Genomic DNA, 16,551 nt, shown 5'->3' on the forward strand with positions numbered 1-16,551 from the left:
TAATTATTTTTTAACTGGTGCCTGAAAAATTGTCGGTTCCTATTATCTGTATAGCGTTTGGAATGCAGAGGGAAAGTAGATTGCATGGCGGTATTTAATAAACAACAAGTATGGTGCTGCCTTATCCAGTCTGTTTATAAACGATGTTATTAATAGAAAGGTCGCTGTTGGGAGGGGTCGTGAAAGAGGGAATTTACTTGTTTGTCTTTTAATTATGACAACTCATGGTCGTGCGTATCTCGTACCGATCAGATGCTTCTGGTAAAAACTAAGCACGTAAACAATATGGACTCGTAAATGTGCATTATACTGATTTTCATCTTCAGATGTGTGAGCTTGCTTACTTGTAGCAAGGAGTACAAATGTAAATAAGGCCTTGTAATACACCGCAGTAGTAGAGGAAGAAATTATATTTTAAAGATTTGTTAACTGTTTCTGATTGTACTGTATAATGCATTTTGGAATAAATACAATTATTGTCGTTAATAATTGAACACACCTGCAACTGTCCTCTTCTGTTTCTGAGTCCGCATCGTACTTACAAGTGTTTTCAGTTGTACATGTTAATGTGTGAAGTGATTCGAAAACACAAAACACTAAGTCAATCCTAATGCCCCTTTCTCGTCAAAATGTGAGTAAATTCAACTGACTATGACCTAATGAAGTTGATACTAGCAATACTTGTGCTACTGCGGCTGCCACCACTAATAGTGGTAACAGTAATAATAATAATAATAATAATAGTAATAATAACAATAATAATAGTAAGAATAAAAGTTAGTGGCATGTATATTAAAGGGTTTATTTGTGTACGAAATAGGTGTGTTCTGATACAGCGAGTTCAAGGGAAAGAAAATTTAAGGAGATTGCACAACCTCTGAATGCCGATAATTGAGGAAGGTCTGGTTGAAAAGCAGGATGTACGATGGTCAACGAGAGCGTCCAGGCACGATGGTAACCACTGTTGTTGCTGTAATAGATATGTCATTAATTTTTGTCTGTTATTCAGCTCTCCAACATAATGCAGGAGATTATTCCAGGGTTGAATTCCTGCTACTGGGGAGGACTTCGAGAAAGTGGCTGAAAGATGGAGTGGGAGAGAAAGGATTTTCCTCTGACTGGAAATCATAATTTCTGCCAGTCCGTTCAGCCAAGAGCTTCAGATTGGAGAAGAGATATAAGTGACAATGGTCGTTGATAAGATCCCTTTTTGTAGTCAAATTGTGCTACAAACTCCTCTTCTCCCCAATTCTATTCAATACCTCCTCATTAGTTATGTGATCTACCCAACCAATATTCAGCATTCTTCTGTTGCACCACATTTCGAAACCTTCTATTCTCTTCTTGTCCGAACTATTTATCGTCCATGTTTCACTTCCATACGTGGCTACACTCCATACAAATATTCTTAGAAACGACTTCCTTACACTTAAATCTATACTCTATGTTAGCAAATTTCTCTTCTTCAGAAATGCTTTCCTTGCCATTGCCAGTCTACATTTTATATCCTCTCTACTTCGACCATCACCAGTTATTTTACTCCCCAAATAGCAAAACTCCTTTACTACTTTAAGTGTCTCATTCCCTAATCTAATTCCCTCAGCATCACCCGAGTTAACTCGACTAAATTCCATTATCCTCGTTTTGCTTTTGTTGATGTACATCTTGTATCCTCCTTTCAAGACACTGTCCATTCCGTTCAACTACTCTTCTAAGTCATTTGCTGTCTCTGACTAAATTACAATGTCATTGGCGAACCTTAAAGTTTTTATTTCTTCTCCATCGATTTTAATACCTACTCCGAATTTTTCTTTTGTTTCCTTTATTGCTTGCTCAATATACAGATTGAACTGCACCGGGGAGAGGCTACAAGCCTGTCTCACTCCCTTCCCAACTACTGCTTCCCTTTCATATCCCTCAACTCTTATAACTGCCATCTGGTTTCTGTACAAATTGTAAATAGCCTTTCGCTCCCTGTATTTTAACCCTGCCATCTTCAGAATTTGAAGCAGAGTATTCCAGTCAACATTGTCAAAAGCTTTCTCTAAGTCTACAAATGTTAGAAACCTAGGTTTGTCTTTTCTTAATCTAGCTTCTAAGATAAGTAGTAGGGTCAGTATTGCCTCACGTATTCCAATATTTCTACGGAATCCAAACTGATCTTCCCCGAGGTCGGCTTCTACCAGTTTTTCCATTCGTCTGTAAAGGTAATAAATAGTTACTCTAGGCGACGGCATCAAAGACTTATGGAATCCGTGCCACGCAGAATCGGTGTTAGATTGCGTTCCAGAGCTGGATCAGTAGACTATTGGGCGGGTGATCTCAATTATTAGGTTCGCCAGTTTATATTACCTTTGTAATGTGCGGCTGACAGAGTGGTACATACACCAAATGGCAATAAAAATAAATAACAGGAGAGTAAGGTTTCTTCTTCTTGTTCTGCAGATTCGAACTGCTACAGATTTCAGCTGTATGTGGACAAATAAACGCTGCAAACAGCTCCCTACAACAGGAATCAGAGAAAGCTGATCACTCACAGCGGGAGTACCTGCGCCAGCTGTTCGTCGTTCATGACGCTGATCGGTTTGAGCAGCTCCTCAGCCTTCAGTGCTGGAGCGTAGAACTTCTCGTCGATTTCATCTCTGGGAGCATGTGAATACGCCGTCGACATGTAGACGAAAGCCTGCAATCAAGAAATAACAGCCTCGTCACGTTTACTGTAACACCTATGGCCTGTAATAACGACACAGTAAGAAATTCTCGCTTCGGAACGTACAGTATGAACGCAACACTCTTCCTACTATTGTTGATAGCAACGGCATTCAGGGAACAAATGCTGTATTTATTCCAACGGCAAATTTCTTTCCTGTCGAAATAAAAAGAAGTTGGTTAGCAAACCTGAGATGTTTGGACGGCATTTTATCCAGCAAAATTTCTGACAAATGCATCCATTGCCACAGGGAGTTTTACAGCTTGACAGACAACGAGAAATTTTCTGATTCCTCTGTAAAACGCAAACAGAACAAATTTGAAGTTTTTAATTTCATTATGTTTTCTGATTTCCCCTATCTACGACCTTCATATGCGAATAATTACATTATTTCTTTATTTCCGTGTTACTAAAATTCATACAGCCAAGACTGCCAACGATAGAGGTGTTACATAAATTTTGACAACATAGTCTACGGAAAGGAGTGACCTCATGTTGTATGTTAAGTTGGAACGAACAATCGAGATCGCAATAATGTTTCTTTATTGACCGCTTTCGGCTTATATAAAAGCAATCTTCAGAATTTTTTGGCGGTACCACGAGAAATCCGAGGATAGGCTCTGAGCACTATGGGACTTAACTACTGAGGTCATCAGTCCCCTAGAACTTAGAACTACTTAAACCTAACTAACCTAAGGACATCACACACATCCATGCTCGAGGCAGGATTCGAACCTGCGACCGTAGCGGTCACGCGGTTCCAAACTGACGCGCCTAGAACCGCACGGCCACACCGGACGGCAGAAATCCGAGGAGCCATCAGCACCAGCTATAGAGGGCCAAAAAATTCTGAAGGTTGCTTGTATATAAGCTGCAACAGGAAATATAAAGACATATTATTGCGATCTCGACAGTTCATTTTAATTTAAATTGCAGAATCATGATTTACATTCCGTTGTTAATTATACTCATAGTTAAAAGTTGATAAGTATACTGCATAGGCCCGAAAGTTTTTTGTACATGTGGTATCATTTTATTGTTATGTTCCTTAAAAATGTGATTGAAACCTAAGATAACAAGGATTTGTCACACGAAACTGAAGCTAGCTCTGACTCTCTTGTCACATATAACACATATAACAGTATGATAATTGTTGTTTCACTACACACACACACACACACACACACACACACTTTTTAAAAGGCAATTAAAACGATAAAACATGTAACTAGAACTGCTAACTGTATTACTGAAAAACTATGAGCCAGCCGTTCTGCAACAAACCAGAAGCTCCAGCCTCAAAGCTCACGCTGAAATATACATGAGAGACGTAATCTCAAAAGCTTTGCTTTCTTTTCTCACTGTCAGCCGAAACAGAAGACAGGTCCTTGCCTAAATTTTGCTTACTCGTCAAAATGTGAAATTCTCTGTTCAAATGCGGTACACAACGGTACTTATGCCCTAGTCATTTAAAGTCGGAGAGGGTCAGAAAGGGGACAGATATATTCCTGATGGAGGAAAAATACATTATCTACTGGGCAGTGTCCTATATGGAGATGGGTGATGGTGCTTTCATCCTATCCGAATGACCAGTGCGGTATATGCTATTGTCAGATAGTTGTATTCACTGATTGCATCCCGTGCAAGCCATTCCTCCTTTTTATAGTTGCGTGGCTTTCTTATTCAACAGTGGGTTGATAGCACTTATCCTCTATTCACTAAAGTCAAAGCCAGAACACGGACCATTATAACGGGCACGTACGCATTTCTCAGCTGAAAAACTTAAAAATTTCTTCCGTATCCATTTGCCCAGTCTTCTTCAAACAAGTTACAACTTACATGCTGTTGTTGTTGGCATGAAGCAGGAGGGAAAGGGAGAGGGCGTTCACAGACATTAGTCCCACGTAGTGTAGTAATCCAGTTTTTTGAACGCTGAGAAGGAATACCTTATGTACAGGCGTCTTGGAAGGCCTTTTGTAGCGCCGTCTCCAGTGAGAACAAGTCATCAAAGGCGGAGGGATATCTCTATTGCCCACACTGTGAACGAAAGAGAAGCTGTGTGGATACTAATATCTAGACATGGCAGATCCGTCTTAAGCAGCTGGTGAGACAAACATTGGACATGTACTGCGTTTCCCAGTTTTCAAGAGGGGATTAAAATACCTTCTTTCGATGGGTCAAGAGATTGGGAGGCAGCCACAAGAAAATAAAAATTGTAAGAAGGATTTTTTTTTACTACACCCAGTGAGGTGCCGCATACGCTGTATAGAATGTTATACTGATCAAGTAATGAATCACGTGATGTAGAGTACGCAGAATACTGTCCCAAAATTGAGAAACTGATGAAACAAAAGTCCCATTTGCCACTGTCAGCAGCGTCTGTGTGGCGTGGGGAGTCTGAAGTCTGACTGGCTGCAGCGGCAGCTTTGCGAAATGCTCCGCCTTATTCCTAGGCTCAGTAAGGTACATTGTCTTGTAGGCTACCGTTTCGCTGTACAGCAGCAACTAGGTTCCCCCAGTAAGATAGGTCTCACATGTAGTCTTATTCTTCATGGACTGTACTTATTATGTCGTCTTTTTAATCCTAAAAATAAGTCTTTTATCCCCTGAAAGTTTGTGAGGTTCTTTGAAGTGGGCTGGCTCCTGTAGCTAGCCAGAGCCTCGCTGTAGCAGTGAGGACTGGTCATTGTGGATATCGTCTTCAGCGGCAAGGTGGACTGTGTTGGAAACTTCACCCACCCATTTCTGGACGCGGACGCGATGAGTGTTGCAATAAATAATTCGTGAAGTGGTGTTTCAGAACCCGATCGTGAGGGAGGTGATCACTCACATACAGTGGCGCAGTCGATCGGAAATCAACCCACTGTATATCAGTGGCACAGTCTGTAGTCATGTGGACTACCAGACCTACGCAACACTCACTCTCGACCAGGTATCTGTAACTGGTAATAGCACGCACTGGCGGCCACTGAGGAGGATTTACTTCAGATGAAATCGAGTGAATCGTAGCAACGAGGTATTTTGTGTTTCAAGAGGGCACGGTTTTCCACATTTTGCTAACTCACAGAGTTGAAGACAGTCCATGGTTGTAGCGGACCTTGTGACTTCTCGATTCCAAACTCAGGGAATTGTGCTACTTTCTTGTCGATCTTTCGGTCATGTCTTACATCGATCCTTATCAAGATTCTGTTGACAACATTCCAGATTCCGCGGAAAATTAATGTTACTGTACAAATATTGAACTTCTTGCTACGCAGCAGTGCTACTCAGGAAACGGTTGGAGGAACGCGACCATTGGCAAGAGGACGTCAGGCCGACGGTACCAGCCTTCCACCCAAAGGAACAATGGTCCAAATACGTAGCCAGGCTGTAACAACACTTTACAGCACACAGAATGGCAGGTGAGGTAAATAAATGTGCTTTCGTATTATCCAATACTGGTGGTAGCTTTGAGCACAGGAACCAGTTTGTGTTACAACATACAGAGAAAATTAACTGAATATTTTGAGAGTAATATTCTCAGGCCGATGTCATTCCTTAAATTTTGTAGGACATGTTAAGTTATCTGTACAATCACTGACGCAATGCGTTACAGTTTTGCAAAGTCTTATGCGGGATTGTACATTCAAATGTGAAAATCAGGGCTTTAACATTTCTTAAGCCGATACAGTGGTCAGAGACCGACTTAATCGTTCATGTTTCAGACGCAGGACTACGTAATGGTGTTATTCACTTGAGTAATCCCTCGTCTGAAGAGCGTTTATGAGTAACTCAAGACTTTAAATAGAATAACCAAACACAGCAAGCTCTCGAACACAGAGGAAGAAATGTTTTAAGGTGGACTCTCATACTGGTCCATATGCATCCTTCAATAACAATGGTAAACGAAATGGTAAAAGTAGCCGTAAATGTTGGAATAGTTCCATCAGACATAAAGGGGGCAAATAAAAATCCACTGGACGTCAGTTCTCTAAAGTATATTTTTGTAGTCAGTGCTCCATAGTAATGACAGACAGTCCTGTTTTTACAAACTGATAAATTGCTTATCCTGTCGCGGAAGTGTCATTAGGCAGACGTTTGTTTACAGAAGCAACGACGCACCACCAAGCACTCTAATTCCACCGGTGACACGGGAAATATGGTGGGTAATTTTGAAAATAATGTTTCCCGTATTTTTGCTCAATGTGATAAAACAGTATTAGTGAATGTTGAGCTTAATGTACGCGGAATTCAGTTTCAATTTTACACGGGATCATCTAGAACTATCACCAAAATATGCGTCTTTTGGTGCTCCTTAGTTGCCCAAAATTTACAGCACTCTAACGAGCTATAGTGATCAGATAGTTCAAATCAAATGTCATTGCATGTCAGATATAAATAGAAACAGGTGCAGGCTCCACTTCTAGCGACAAAATCACATAAGACTGCCAACATAATGACAATGGATCATTTTCAACTGCTGAGATTCACTCTCCAGGATTCGGTTGACTCCTTATAGTTTGTCGAGGACAATAAGGACGGTGTACCACAGTACCCTCCCTCCCCAGTGGCCTGTTGCAAACACAGTCCTGGAATTCCGCAATGGCTCACTGTGCCTTATTTTAGTTTTTCTTTATATCACACTCGAGGAATCGGTCCGTCACTGACTGAAACAGGTTGTGTAGTAAAACGTTTAGTGATGCGGCTGTGTGCCACCATGATATTTCAATAACATTTTGATATTCTGCATCGATATTGTGTCATCAGACCCATATTTCTGGAACTGATTGGTTGAACAAAATGGTTCAAATGGCTCTGAGCACTATGGGACTTAACTTCTGAGGTCATTAGTCCCCTGGAACTTAGAACTACTTAAACCTAACTAACCTAAGGACATCACACACATCCATGCCCAAGGCAGGATTCGAACCTGCGACGTAGCGGTCGCGCGGTTCCAGACTATAGCGCCTAGAACCGCTCAGCCACTCCGGCCGGCTAGGTTGAACACCACGTAAGGATTTTATGATAGCATAATGTGTTTTTCAATCAGTTTTTAATGTTTTAATCGAAAACAAGATTTTTTTTACACTACATATTTTAAATAAGAACTTTTTGCCATTTTAAATGTAAGGGATTCACGTATTTCGAATTGAAGTCAAAGTATACATTCTTTGTAATTCCAAAATAGTTATTTTAGAGCTTCATCGCATTTTTTTTTGAAACAATAGTCTAAATTCCTTAGAACATCCCTCATCTCTCTCTGTAGGAACCTGGAGCTGCACTGTGTCTATGATTCTCTTTGCTTGGTGCTCTTGCCTTGCTACAGGACACTGTCTCTATTCCCCTGTACTGTGCCTCTTTCTTAGTATCCTGCTAACTTCGCCCATTATTAATCTCATCTAAAATACCAAATCTTGTTCCTCTCCTCCCTCCCTTCATTGGAATCATTCCTTCAGTGAGTCTTCCTTGAAATTAATTTCTTTGCGATAACCATCCCATCCAATATCAACCTTAAAATCTTCTGTTCTTAGAAATACTTCCTCGTTCGATATTCCGACTGTCCGTTTCACTGTAGGTATTAATCTCCAAATCCAAATTTCAAAACTGTTATTTATCTATATTTTTGGCTTTTCATTTTTCGCTACCATGTAAAACTACACTCCGAAAACTTAATGGATTTCCATTTTGGTTCTTTCGGAATGGTTTTATCTATCAGCAAACCTTCCACATTTTCCAATCCTCTGGGTGCATTTATAATTTTCATCTTCTCTACTCAGCTAGAAACGAAACTTTCCATCTAAAAAAAATAATTTTACTTTTTCGAAAGCATTTCCTTCGAATGATAATTTCATTAAATCTTGACGTGTGGTGATTCTCATCTGTGAGACCATTCCAACATTTGTCTCGCTGTATATTCACTCCCCAGTGTAACGACCCTGTCTTACAATTTGTAGTCCATCGATTGATTCTACCATACCTGCTTGATCCTCTCCATAAAATACTTTCAGCCTTTCTCCAGCTGATGGTATCGCCCTTGTTTCTTGCAATGCCTTGTACGTTAATTTCTCCATACAAACACTGAAAAGTACTGATGGGAAATAACACACTTGTCTAATACCTCTACAGATATCGGTCTCAGCTAATGCCTGTCGCCAGTCTTGAGCTACCACTGTTCCTTTACCAGCATCCTATCCTAAGAGACTGTATTAACAGCAGGCTACGTCTCCGTAATATGTTTATATAGAAAATACACATGTTTTCGTTATTCGTATTATGGGTAGAGCTTAGCTTTAGAGCGGATGTGCACCTCTCCTTCCTTAATTACATATGTAAGAATTTCGTCTAAGCCGATATTGTAAAACGCAGATATCCTATGAAAGATAACAGCGAACTGTATTCCAAATCGAAACTATCTATTCATTCTGAGACACGCGTTATTCGTTTTATGAGCGCTAGGTCACTTCTATCGGGTCTTCCGTCTTCTGCGCTGAAAAGTTGAGTTATTCTGTAAATGTCTGCCCATGTACGTATTTTTCACTGACTTTAAATAAGATGCAACTTTTATATGTGACATATACTATTGTTATCATTTAAACAATGCTTTCCTTTCTTTGACTTTTGACAAGCATATGTATTTATTCCCTACTTCTTAGAGTATTCAGCGGCTGGGACAGCGAAGTCGTCAATGACTTGTTGGGAGACTATGCATTTCATCTGTCAAACGTCTTTTTCCAGTCAGCATAACATGTGTACATATTACTGTTAACCTTACTCATTCTTGGTCAGTTCATTCTCTACCATCCAATAGCTTCTCCGTTTCCAGTACGTGAATCAAAACAGACCCACTCCCATCTTTACCTCAAGTTTCTTTGTAACCTTTCATGTAAGAGGCTACATACGACTTTAGTTATGAAGCACACGAAATTAAAATTGTCCTGTATTCTTTGCTTTCTTTGGTTTCTATTTCTGTGATGAAGGAACTGGAGTAGTTTAAATTAAATCTTCAGAAAAATGACCTTAACATATATTCCCCTGAGACAGTTGGTCAGCCTCGATTTTCACAAACTGTCTGTTGACTTCTGTCTGACTCGGGTTCTTCGGCCGACGATTGTTTGATGATTTTTTTACGTTTCACCTGCACGAATGGCGAGCATTGTCAAAGCTTTACCGTCCATTGCTAGTGGTGGACTGGAGTTGATCTCGCGGACGCAATGTACCTGCCGCGCCAACGTCTAGGGTTTTTCCGTGGTCATTTCTGGTGCGGTTCGCCTACTGCTACCTGAAACGGTCGTTCGCTGCAGCATGGGAACCTAAGATCTGTTCACACTGAGGCTTTCTGCTTTCTTGTTGAAGCTACCTTCATGGATGTGTATTTCTATACCTTCTCTGAAGAAGTAGGTATGATAGATCTTTTCTGCAGCAAGAGCTTCGGTGTCGGCGAACTTTACCACGTGGTCGGTCTCACACAACGCGTGCTCAGCCATGGCCGATTTCTCCACCCGTCCCAACCTGCAGTGCCTCTTATATTCTGTGATCCTGGTCTTTCATGATCGTACAGTCATTCCAGTACATATAGTCGATGTACGAGGTACCACACCTTCAGGTTTATGAGGTGCTAAGTCCAGTGCCTGTGATTCGAAATGTTGCCCACCACTGAACTAAGAGGACTGCGACGCCTTCCAGCTGTTAGCAGAAGCTACCATTCCACGAGCTATTTCACTAGGCAAAGCACGCGATGAGTGAGACCTACCACGCAGTAAAATTCATCGACACGGAAGTTCTTGCTGCATAAAAAAGCTATCACATCCGCTTGTTCAGAGAAGCTATAGAAACACAAAAACTTCAACAAGAAATAAGAAGGCCTCAAGGTGAATGGTCCTGAATTCCCGTGCTGCAGCGAACCACCGTTGGGAGTAACAAGCGGCGAACCACACCAGAAAGGACAACGAAAAAAGCCCTTGGACGTTGTCGCGCCAGCTACATACACTGAAGACCCAAAGAAACTGGTACACCTACCTAATATCGTATAGGAACCCCCCAAGCACGCGGTGTCAACACCTATATAAGACAAAAAGTGTATGGATCACTTTTTAGATCGGTTACTCCTGATACAATGGCAGGTTATCAAGATTTAAGAGAGTTTGAACATGGTGTTACAGTCGGCGCACGAGCGATGGGACACAGCATGTCCGAAGTGGGGATTTTACCATACAACAGTATCACGAGTAAATCTTGAATATCAGGCACCTGGTACAACATCAGATCTCCTACATCGCTGCGGACGGAAAAAGATCTTACAAGACGGGAACAACGACGACTGAAGAGAATGGTTCAAGGTGAAAGAAGTACAACCCTTCCGCAAATTGCTGCAGATTTCAATGCTGGGTCAGCGTGCGAACATGCAATGAAACATAATCGATATGGGCTTTCGGAATCGAAGGCTCACTCGTCTACCCTTCATGAGTGCACGGCACAAAGCTTTACGGCTCGCCTTGGCCCACCAACACCGACGTGGGACTGTTGATTACTTGAAATATGTTGCCTGATCGGACGAGTCGCGTTTCAAATTTTATCTTCCGGATGGACGTGTACGGGTATGGAGACAACCTGGTGAAGCCATTGACCCTGCATGTCAGCAGGGGACTATTCAAGATGGTGGAGGCTCTGCAATGGTGTGCGGCGTGTGCAGCTGGGTTGATATGGGACCCCTGATACGTCTAAATACGACTCTGACACGTGACATGTACGTAAGCATCCTGTCTGATCACCTGCATCCATTCATTGTGCATTGGGCAATTCCAGCAAGACAATGTGACACCCCACAAATCCAGAACTGGTACAGAGTGGCTCCAAGACCACTCTTCTGAGTTTAAACACTCCCGCTGGCCACCAAACTCCCCAGACACGAACGTTATTCAACATATGTGGCATGTTTTGCAACTTTCTGTTCAGAAGAGATCTCCAGTCCCTCGTTCTCTTACGGATTGATAGACAGCCCTGCAGGATTTATGGTGTCAAGTCCCTCCAACAACACTTCAGACATTATTCGAGTCCATCCTACGTAGTGTTGCGCACTTTTACGTGCTAGAGGGGGCACTACGCGATTTAGGCAGGTGTACCAGTTTATTTGGCTCTTCAGTGTAACAACTGCCCCAGACACTTGTCTTATATATGCGTTGCCCACCACAGTGCCGTATTCTGAGGTTTACAGATCTCTGTATTTGAATACGCTTGCAGTTTCTTTGGCGCTTCAGTGTATAAGCTGCAGCCGCGAGCTCGACTCCAGTCCACCATCAGCAATGGAGGGCGAAGCTTTGCTGGCGAAACGACAGAAAATCATCTTGGCCGAAGAACCCGAGAGCAAAAAGGCAGTTTATCAAGAAGTGGCCACGAAAGCCGTAACAATTCTGAGGCGCGATATTCTTTCATTTACTAAAGGCATATCTTTTGTTCCGGTTTTTCCCACAGTCCATGTTTCACTACCGTACAATGCTACAGTCCAGACGAACATTCTCAGAAATATCTTCCTCAGATTGAGGCCTATGTTTGATACTAGTGGACTTCTCTTGGTCAGGAGTGTCCTTTTTGCCAGTGCTAGTCTGCTTTTGATGTCCTCCTTGCTCCGTCCGTCATTGGTTATTTTGCTGCCTAGGTACCAGAATTCTCTAACTTCATCTACTTCGTGACCATCAATCCTGATGTTTAGTGTCTCACTGTATTCGTATCTGCTATCCTCATTACTTTCGTCTTCCTCCGATTTACTCTCAATCCATATTCTGTACTCAATAGACTGTTCATTCCATTCAGAGTATCATGTAATTCTTCTTCACTTTCACTCAGGACAGCAATATCATCAGGGAATCGTATCATTGGTATCCTTTCATCTAGTATTTTAATTCCACTCCTGAACCTATCTTTTACTTCCATCATTGCTTCTTCGATGTACAGATTGAACAGTAGGGGGAAAGACTACATCCCTGTGTCACACCCCTTTTAATTCGATCGCTTTGTTCTTGGTTATCCGCATTTATTATTTCCTCTAGCCTCTTTCACATATTGTATATTACCCGTCTCCTCCTATACCCTACCCCCATTTTCCCCAGAATTTAGAACATCTTGCACCATTTTACATTGTTAAACGATTTTTCCAGATGGAAAAATCTTATGAACGTGTCTTGATTTTTCTTCAGTCTTGCTCCCATTATCAACCGCGACGTCAAATTGCCTTTACCTTTTCTAAAGCCAAACTGATCGTCACGTAGCACATCTCTTCCATTCTTCTGTATATTATTCTTGTCAGCAACTTGGATGTATGAGCTGAAGCTGATTGTGCTCGCACTTGTCAGCTCTTGCAGTCTTCGGAATTGTGTGGATTAGATTTGTCCGAAAGTCAGATGGTATGTTACCAGACTCATACATTCTACACACCAACGTGAATAGTCGTTTTGTTGCCACTTCCCCCAATGATATTAGAAATTCTAATGGAATATTATGTATCCCTTCTGCCTGATTTGGCCTTAAGTCCTTCAAAGCTCTCCTAAATTCTGATTCTAATACTGGATCCACTATCTCTTCTACGTAAATCGACTACTGTTTCTTCTTCTATCACCTCAGACAAATCTTCCCCTCATAGATGCCTTCAATGTACTCATTCCATCTATTCACTCTCTCCTCTGCATTTAACAGTGGAATTACCATTGCACTCATAATGTTATCACCATTGCTTTTAATGTCAGTGAAGGTTGTTTTGACTTTCCTATACCCTGAGTCAATTCCGACAGTAATTTCTTTTCCCATTTCTTCACATTTTTCATTCAGCCATTTCGTCTTAGTTCTCCTGCGCTCCCTAATTATTTCATTCTTCAGCGACATGAATTTCTATATTGCTGAATTTTCTTGAACGTTTTTGTACTTTCTTCCTTCATCGGTCAACTGAAGAATATCTTCTATTATCCATGGTTTCTTCGCAGTTCGCTTCTTTGTACTTATGGTTTTCGCTCCAACTTCTGTGATTGTCCTTTTTAGAGAAGTCCATTGCACTTCAGTTAACCGCCTTCTGAACTATTCCTTACTCCTGTATCTATAGCATTAGAGAACTTGTGTTCTACATCTATTAGTACTTCCGTATTCCACATCTTTGCATATCGATTCTTCCTGCTCTCGAACTTCAGCCTAGTATTCATCACTACTATAATGCCATCTGAATCTATATCAGCTCCTGGGTACGCCTTACAATCTAGTATCTGATTTGGGAGTCTCCGTCTGACCATGATGTAATCTAACTGAAATCTTCCCGTATGACCCTGTCTTTTCCAAGTACACCGCCTCCTCTTGTGATTCTTGAACAGAGTATTCGCTAAAATTTATTACAGTACTCAATTAGTCTTTCCCTCTCTCATTTCTTGTCCCAAGCCCGTATTCTCCTGTAACCTTTTCTTCTACTCCTTCCCCTACAACTGCATTCCAATCCCCCATGGCTATTAGATCTTCATCTCCATCTATGTACCGCATTACCCTTTCAGTATTTTCATGTAATTTCTCTGTCTCTTCATCTTCAGCCTGAAACGTCGGCATGTATACCTGAACGATTGTTGTCGGTGTTGGTTTGCTGTTGATTCTGATAAGAACAACCCTATAATTGAACTATGCACTGTAACACATTCTCTGCCCTGCCTTTGTATTCATAACGAATCCTAATCCCGTTATAAGATTCCTTGCTGTTGTTGATATTACCCTATACTCGTCGGAGCAGAAATCCTTGCCTTGTTTCCGTTTTACTTTACTGATCCCCACTATATCTAGATTGAGCCTTTGCATTTCTATTTTTAGATTTTCTAGCTTTCCTACCACGTTCAAGGTTCTGACATTTCACGTCCCGACTCGTAGATCGTTATCCATTCGTTGGTTATTCAGTCTTTTTCTCATGGTCACTTCCCCCTTTGTAATCCCGAATATCTGAATGGAGGACTAAACAGGAATGTTTTGTCAGTGTGGAGATCATCATGATACTTTTACATTTACAGGCCACATGTCCTGTGGATACATGTTATGTGTCTTTAATGCAATGTTTCCACTGCCTTCTGCATCCTCATGAAGTTGATCTTTGTTGATTCCTCTACCTTTAGGGGTAGTTCCCACCCCAAGGACAAAAGAGTACCTTGAATCGCTGTCCGCTCCTCTGCCCTCTTTGACAAGGCCTTTGGCCGAATGAGTGTGACTTCTGTGTAGTAACTCTTCGGCCGCCAATGCTGATTATTAATCAAATTTGAAGCGGTGAGGGAATTCGAACCCAGGACTGAGGACGTTCTAATTACTAATCAAAGATGCATCCCCTAGGCCACGAATGCATTCAGTAAATAACATATACAATTTCAAATAACAACAACATCCGATGTAACACATTTCCTAACCTAAATGTAATCTGTTGGTATGTATTTCAAAGAAATAAAACCAAAAGCCAACTGATGATAGCGCAACTGTGGTGAATCATGGCTGGGTATTAAAGTAAAATAACAATTGTGTATTTGCGTACTTGCTAAAAGGCGGACCCATCTTTAATTCACTACAATTTTCTGCAAGTACAGCAACTAAGCTCAAAAATTTCACTACGATAATAACACAATTACTTAACATTTTGTTAACAACTTTTCAATCAATTTCGTTTCGCCTAGACCGTATGTCGTCGTCCTACAAGTTATGATCTGAAAAAGAATTTGCTTCAATGATGATGAGCCACGCGTGGCTCGTGTTCCCATCATCATGTATTTTACACCATGTTTTTAACGTACTTCCACCTCACTGCGTTAAGTTAAATTACTACTGTCACTGAGTTTCTGCTTTGCCTGTCCGTGACCTGCGCTTGCAGGAAACAGTGGTGACACACATCACGTTACGGCGTGGAGAGCCATCGGTTATCAATTCAGGTCGCGACTGATCATGACTGAGGGAATGAAGACGTTACAATGTAATGTCATGGTTATCCTGCAGGCTCTTGTGTTAGCGCTCACGCGACTGTAGCGTGGTGTCATTTTTGTACACGACACATGGCACACGTCTGTAGGAACTGCCTGTATGTCGTGCCCATCAAGATTCTCATATCTGTTGCCGATATAACATGTATGGGACCACCTCGGACAGTAACTATCTCGCAGGCGTAACATGCAGGATATAAAGGGCGAGTAACAACACGTGTGGGCTAGTTCGCCTCTGGTGAGCACGCGACGGCTTTATGATGCTCTTCTCTACCGAATCATTGCCTGTCTCCAGACCAGAGGTGGTGTAGCGTTATACTGAAAGGTAGCTCGTTCTACCAAGTTCTTTGTGTGCTTGATTCCAATATTATAATCACTGAAATAGTATCATATATCCTCTCGATCCGTGATGCTTCTTCTACTCTCCTACCCCCTTCTGTGTGCTTCAGGTTTTGTTAGGCAGCGTACATAAGTCGATTGCTCTTTCCTAATCCATCCATGAAATTCTTTAATGCTGTGTACGTCTGGCCTCAGTGGAATAATGAGCAGTGTGCATCAAACAGGCAAATTTGTTTGTATGTAATAATTTGAAATTCTGAAAGCGACGTGGCGCAGTGCTTAGCACACTGGATTCGCATTCGGGAGGACTACGGTTTACACCCGCCTCCAGCCATCGAGATTTAAATTTTACATGATTTCCTTAAATCGCTCTTGGCAGATGCTGGGATTGTTCCTTTTGAAAGCGTGCGACCGATTTTCTTCCCCATCTGAGCCTGTGCTTCGTCTCTAATGACCTCGATGTCGACGGTACGTTAAACCAGTCTGCATTTCTCCTTCCTTCCAATAAAACGTTCACCAATCGATTACCCCGTAATAGCTTGTAAAACATGC

At 41.6% G+C, this 16,551-nt stretch overlaps 1 protein-coding gene across 1 annotated transcript in view; it reads right to left on the minus strand.

Annotated features, from left to right (window-relative positions):
- The window catches only part of LOC126101474 (fatty acyl-CoA reductase 2-like), a 229,526-nt gene that overhangs the window by 164,521 nt on the left and 48,454 nt on the right, over window positions 1-16,551 (minus strand). The window contains exon 3 of the mRNA XM_049912124.1: window positions 2,538-2,683. Within this exon, the coding sequence (XP_049768081.1) occupies window positions 2,538-2,683 (146 nt within the window). The remainder of the gene's footprint in view (window positions 1-2,537; window positions 2,684-16,551) is intronic.

The sequence above is a fragment of the Schistocerca cancellata genome, chromosome 9, assembly GCF_023864275.1.
Source record: "Schistocerca cancellata isolate TAMUIC-IGC-003103 chromosome 9, iqSchCanc2.1, whole genome shotgun sequence".
Lineage (NCBI taxonomy): Eukaryota > Metazoa > Arthropoda > Insecta > Orthoptera > Acrididae > Schistocerca > Schistocerca cancellata.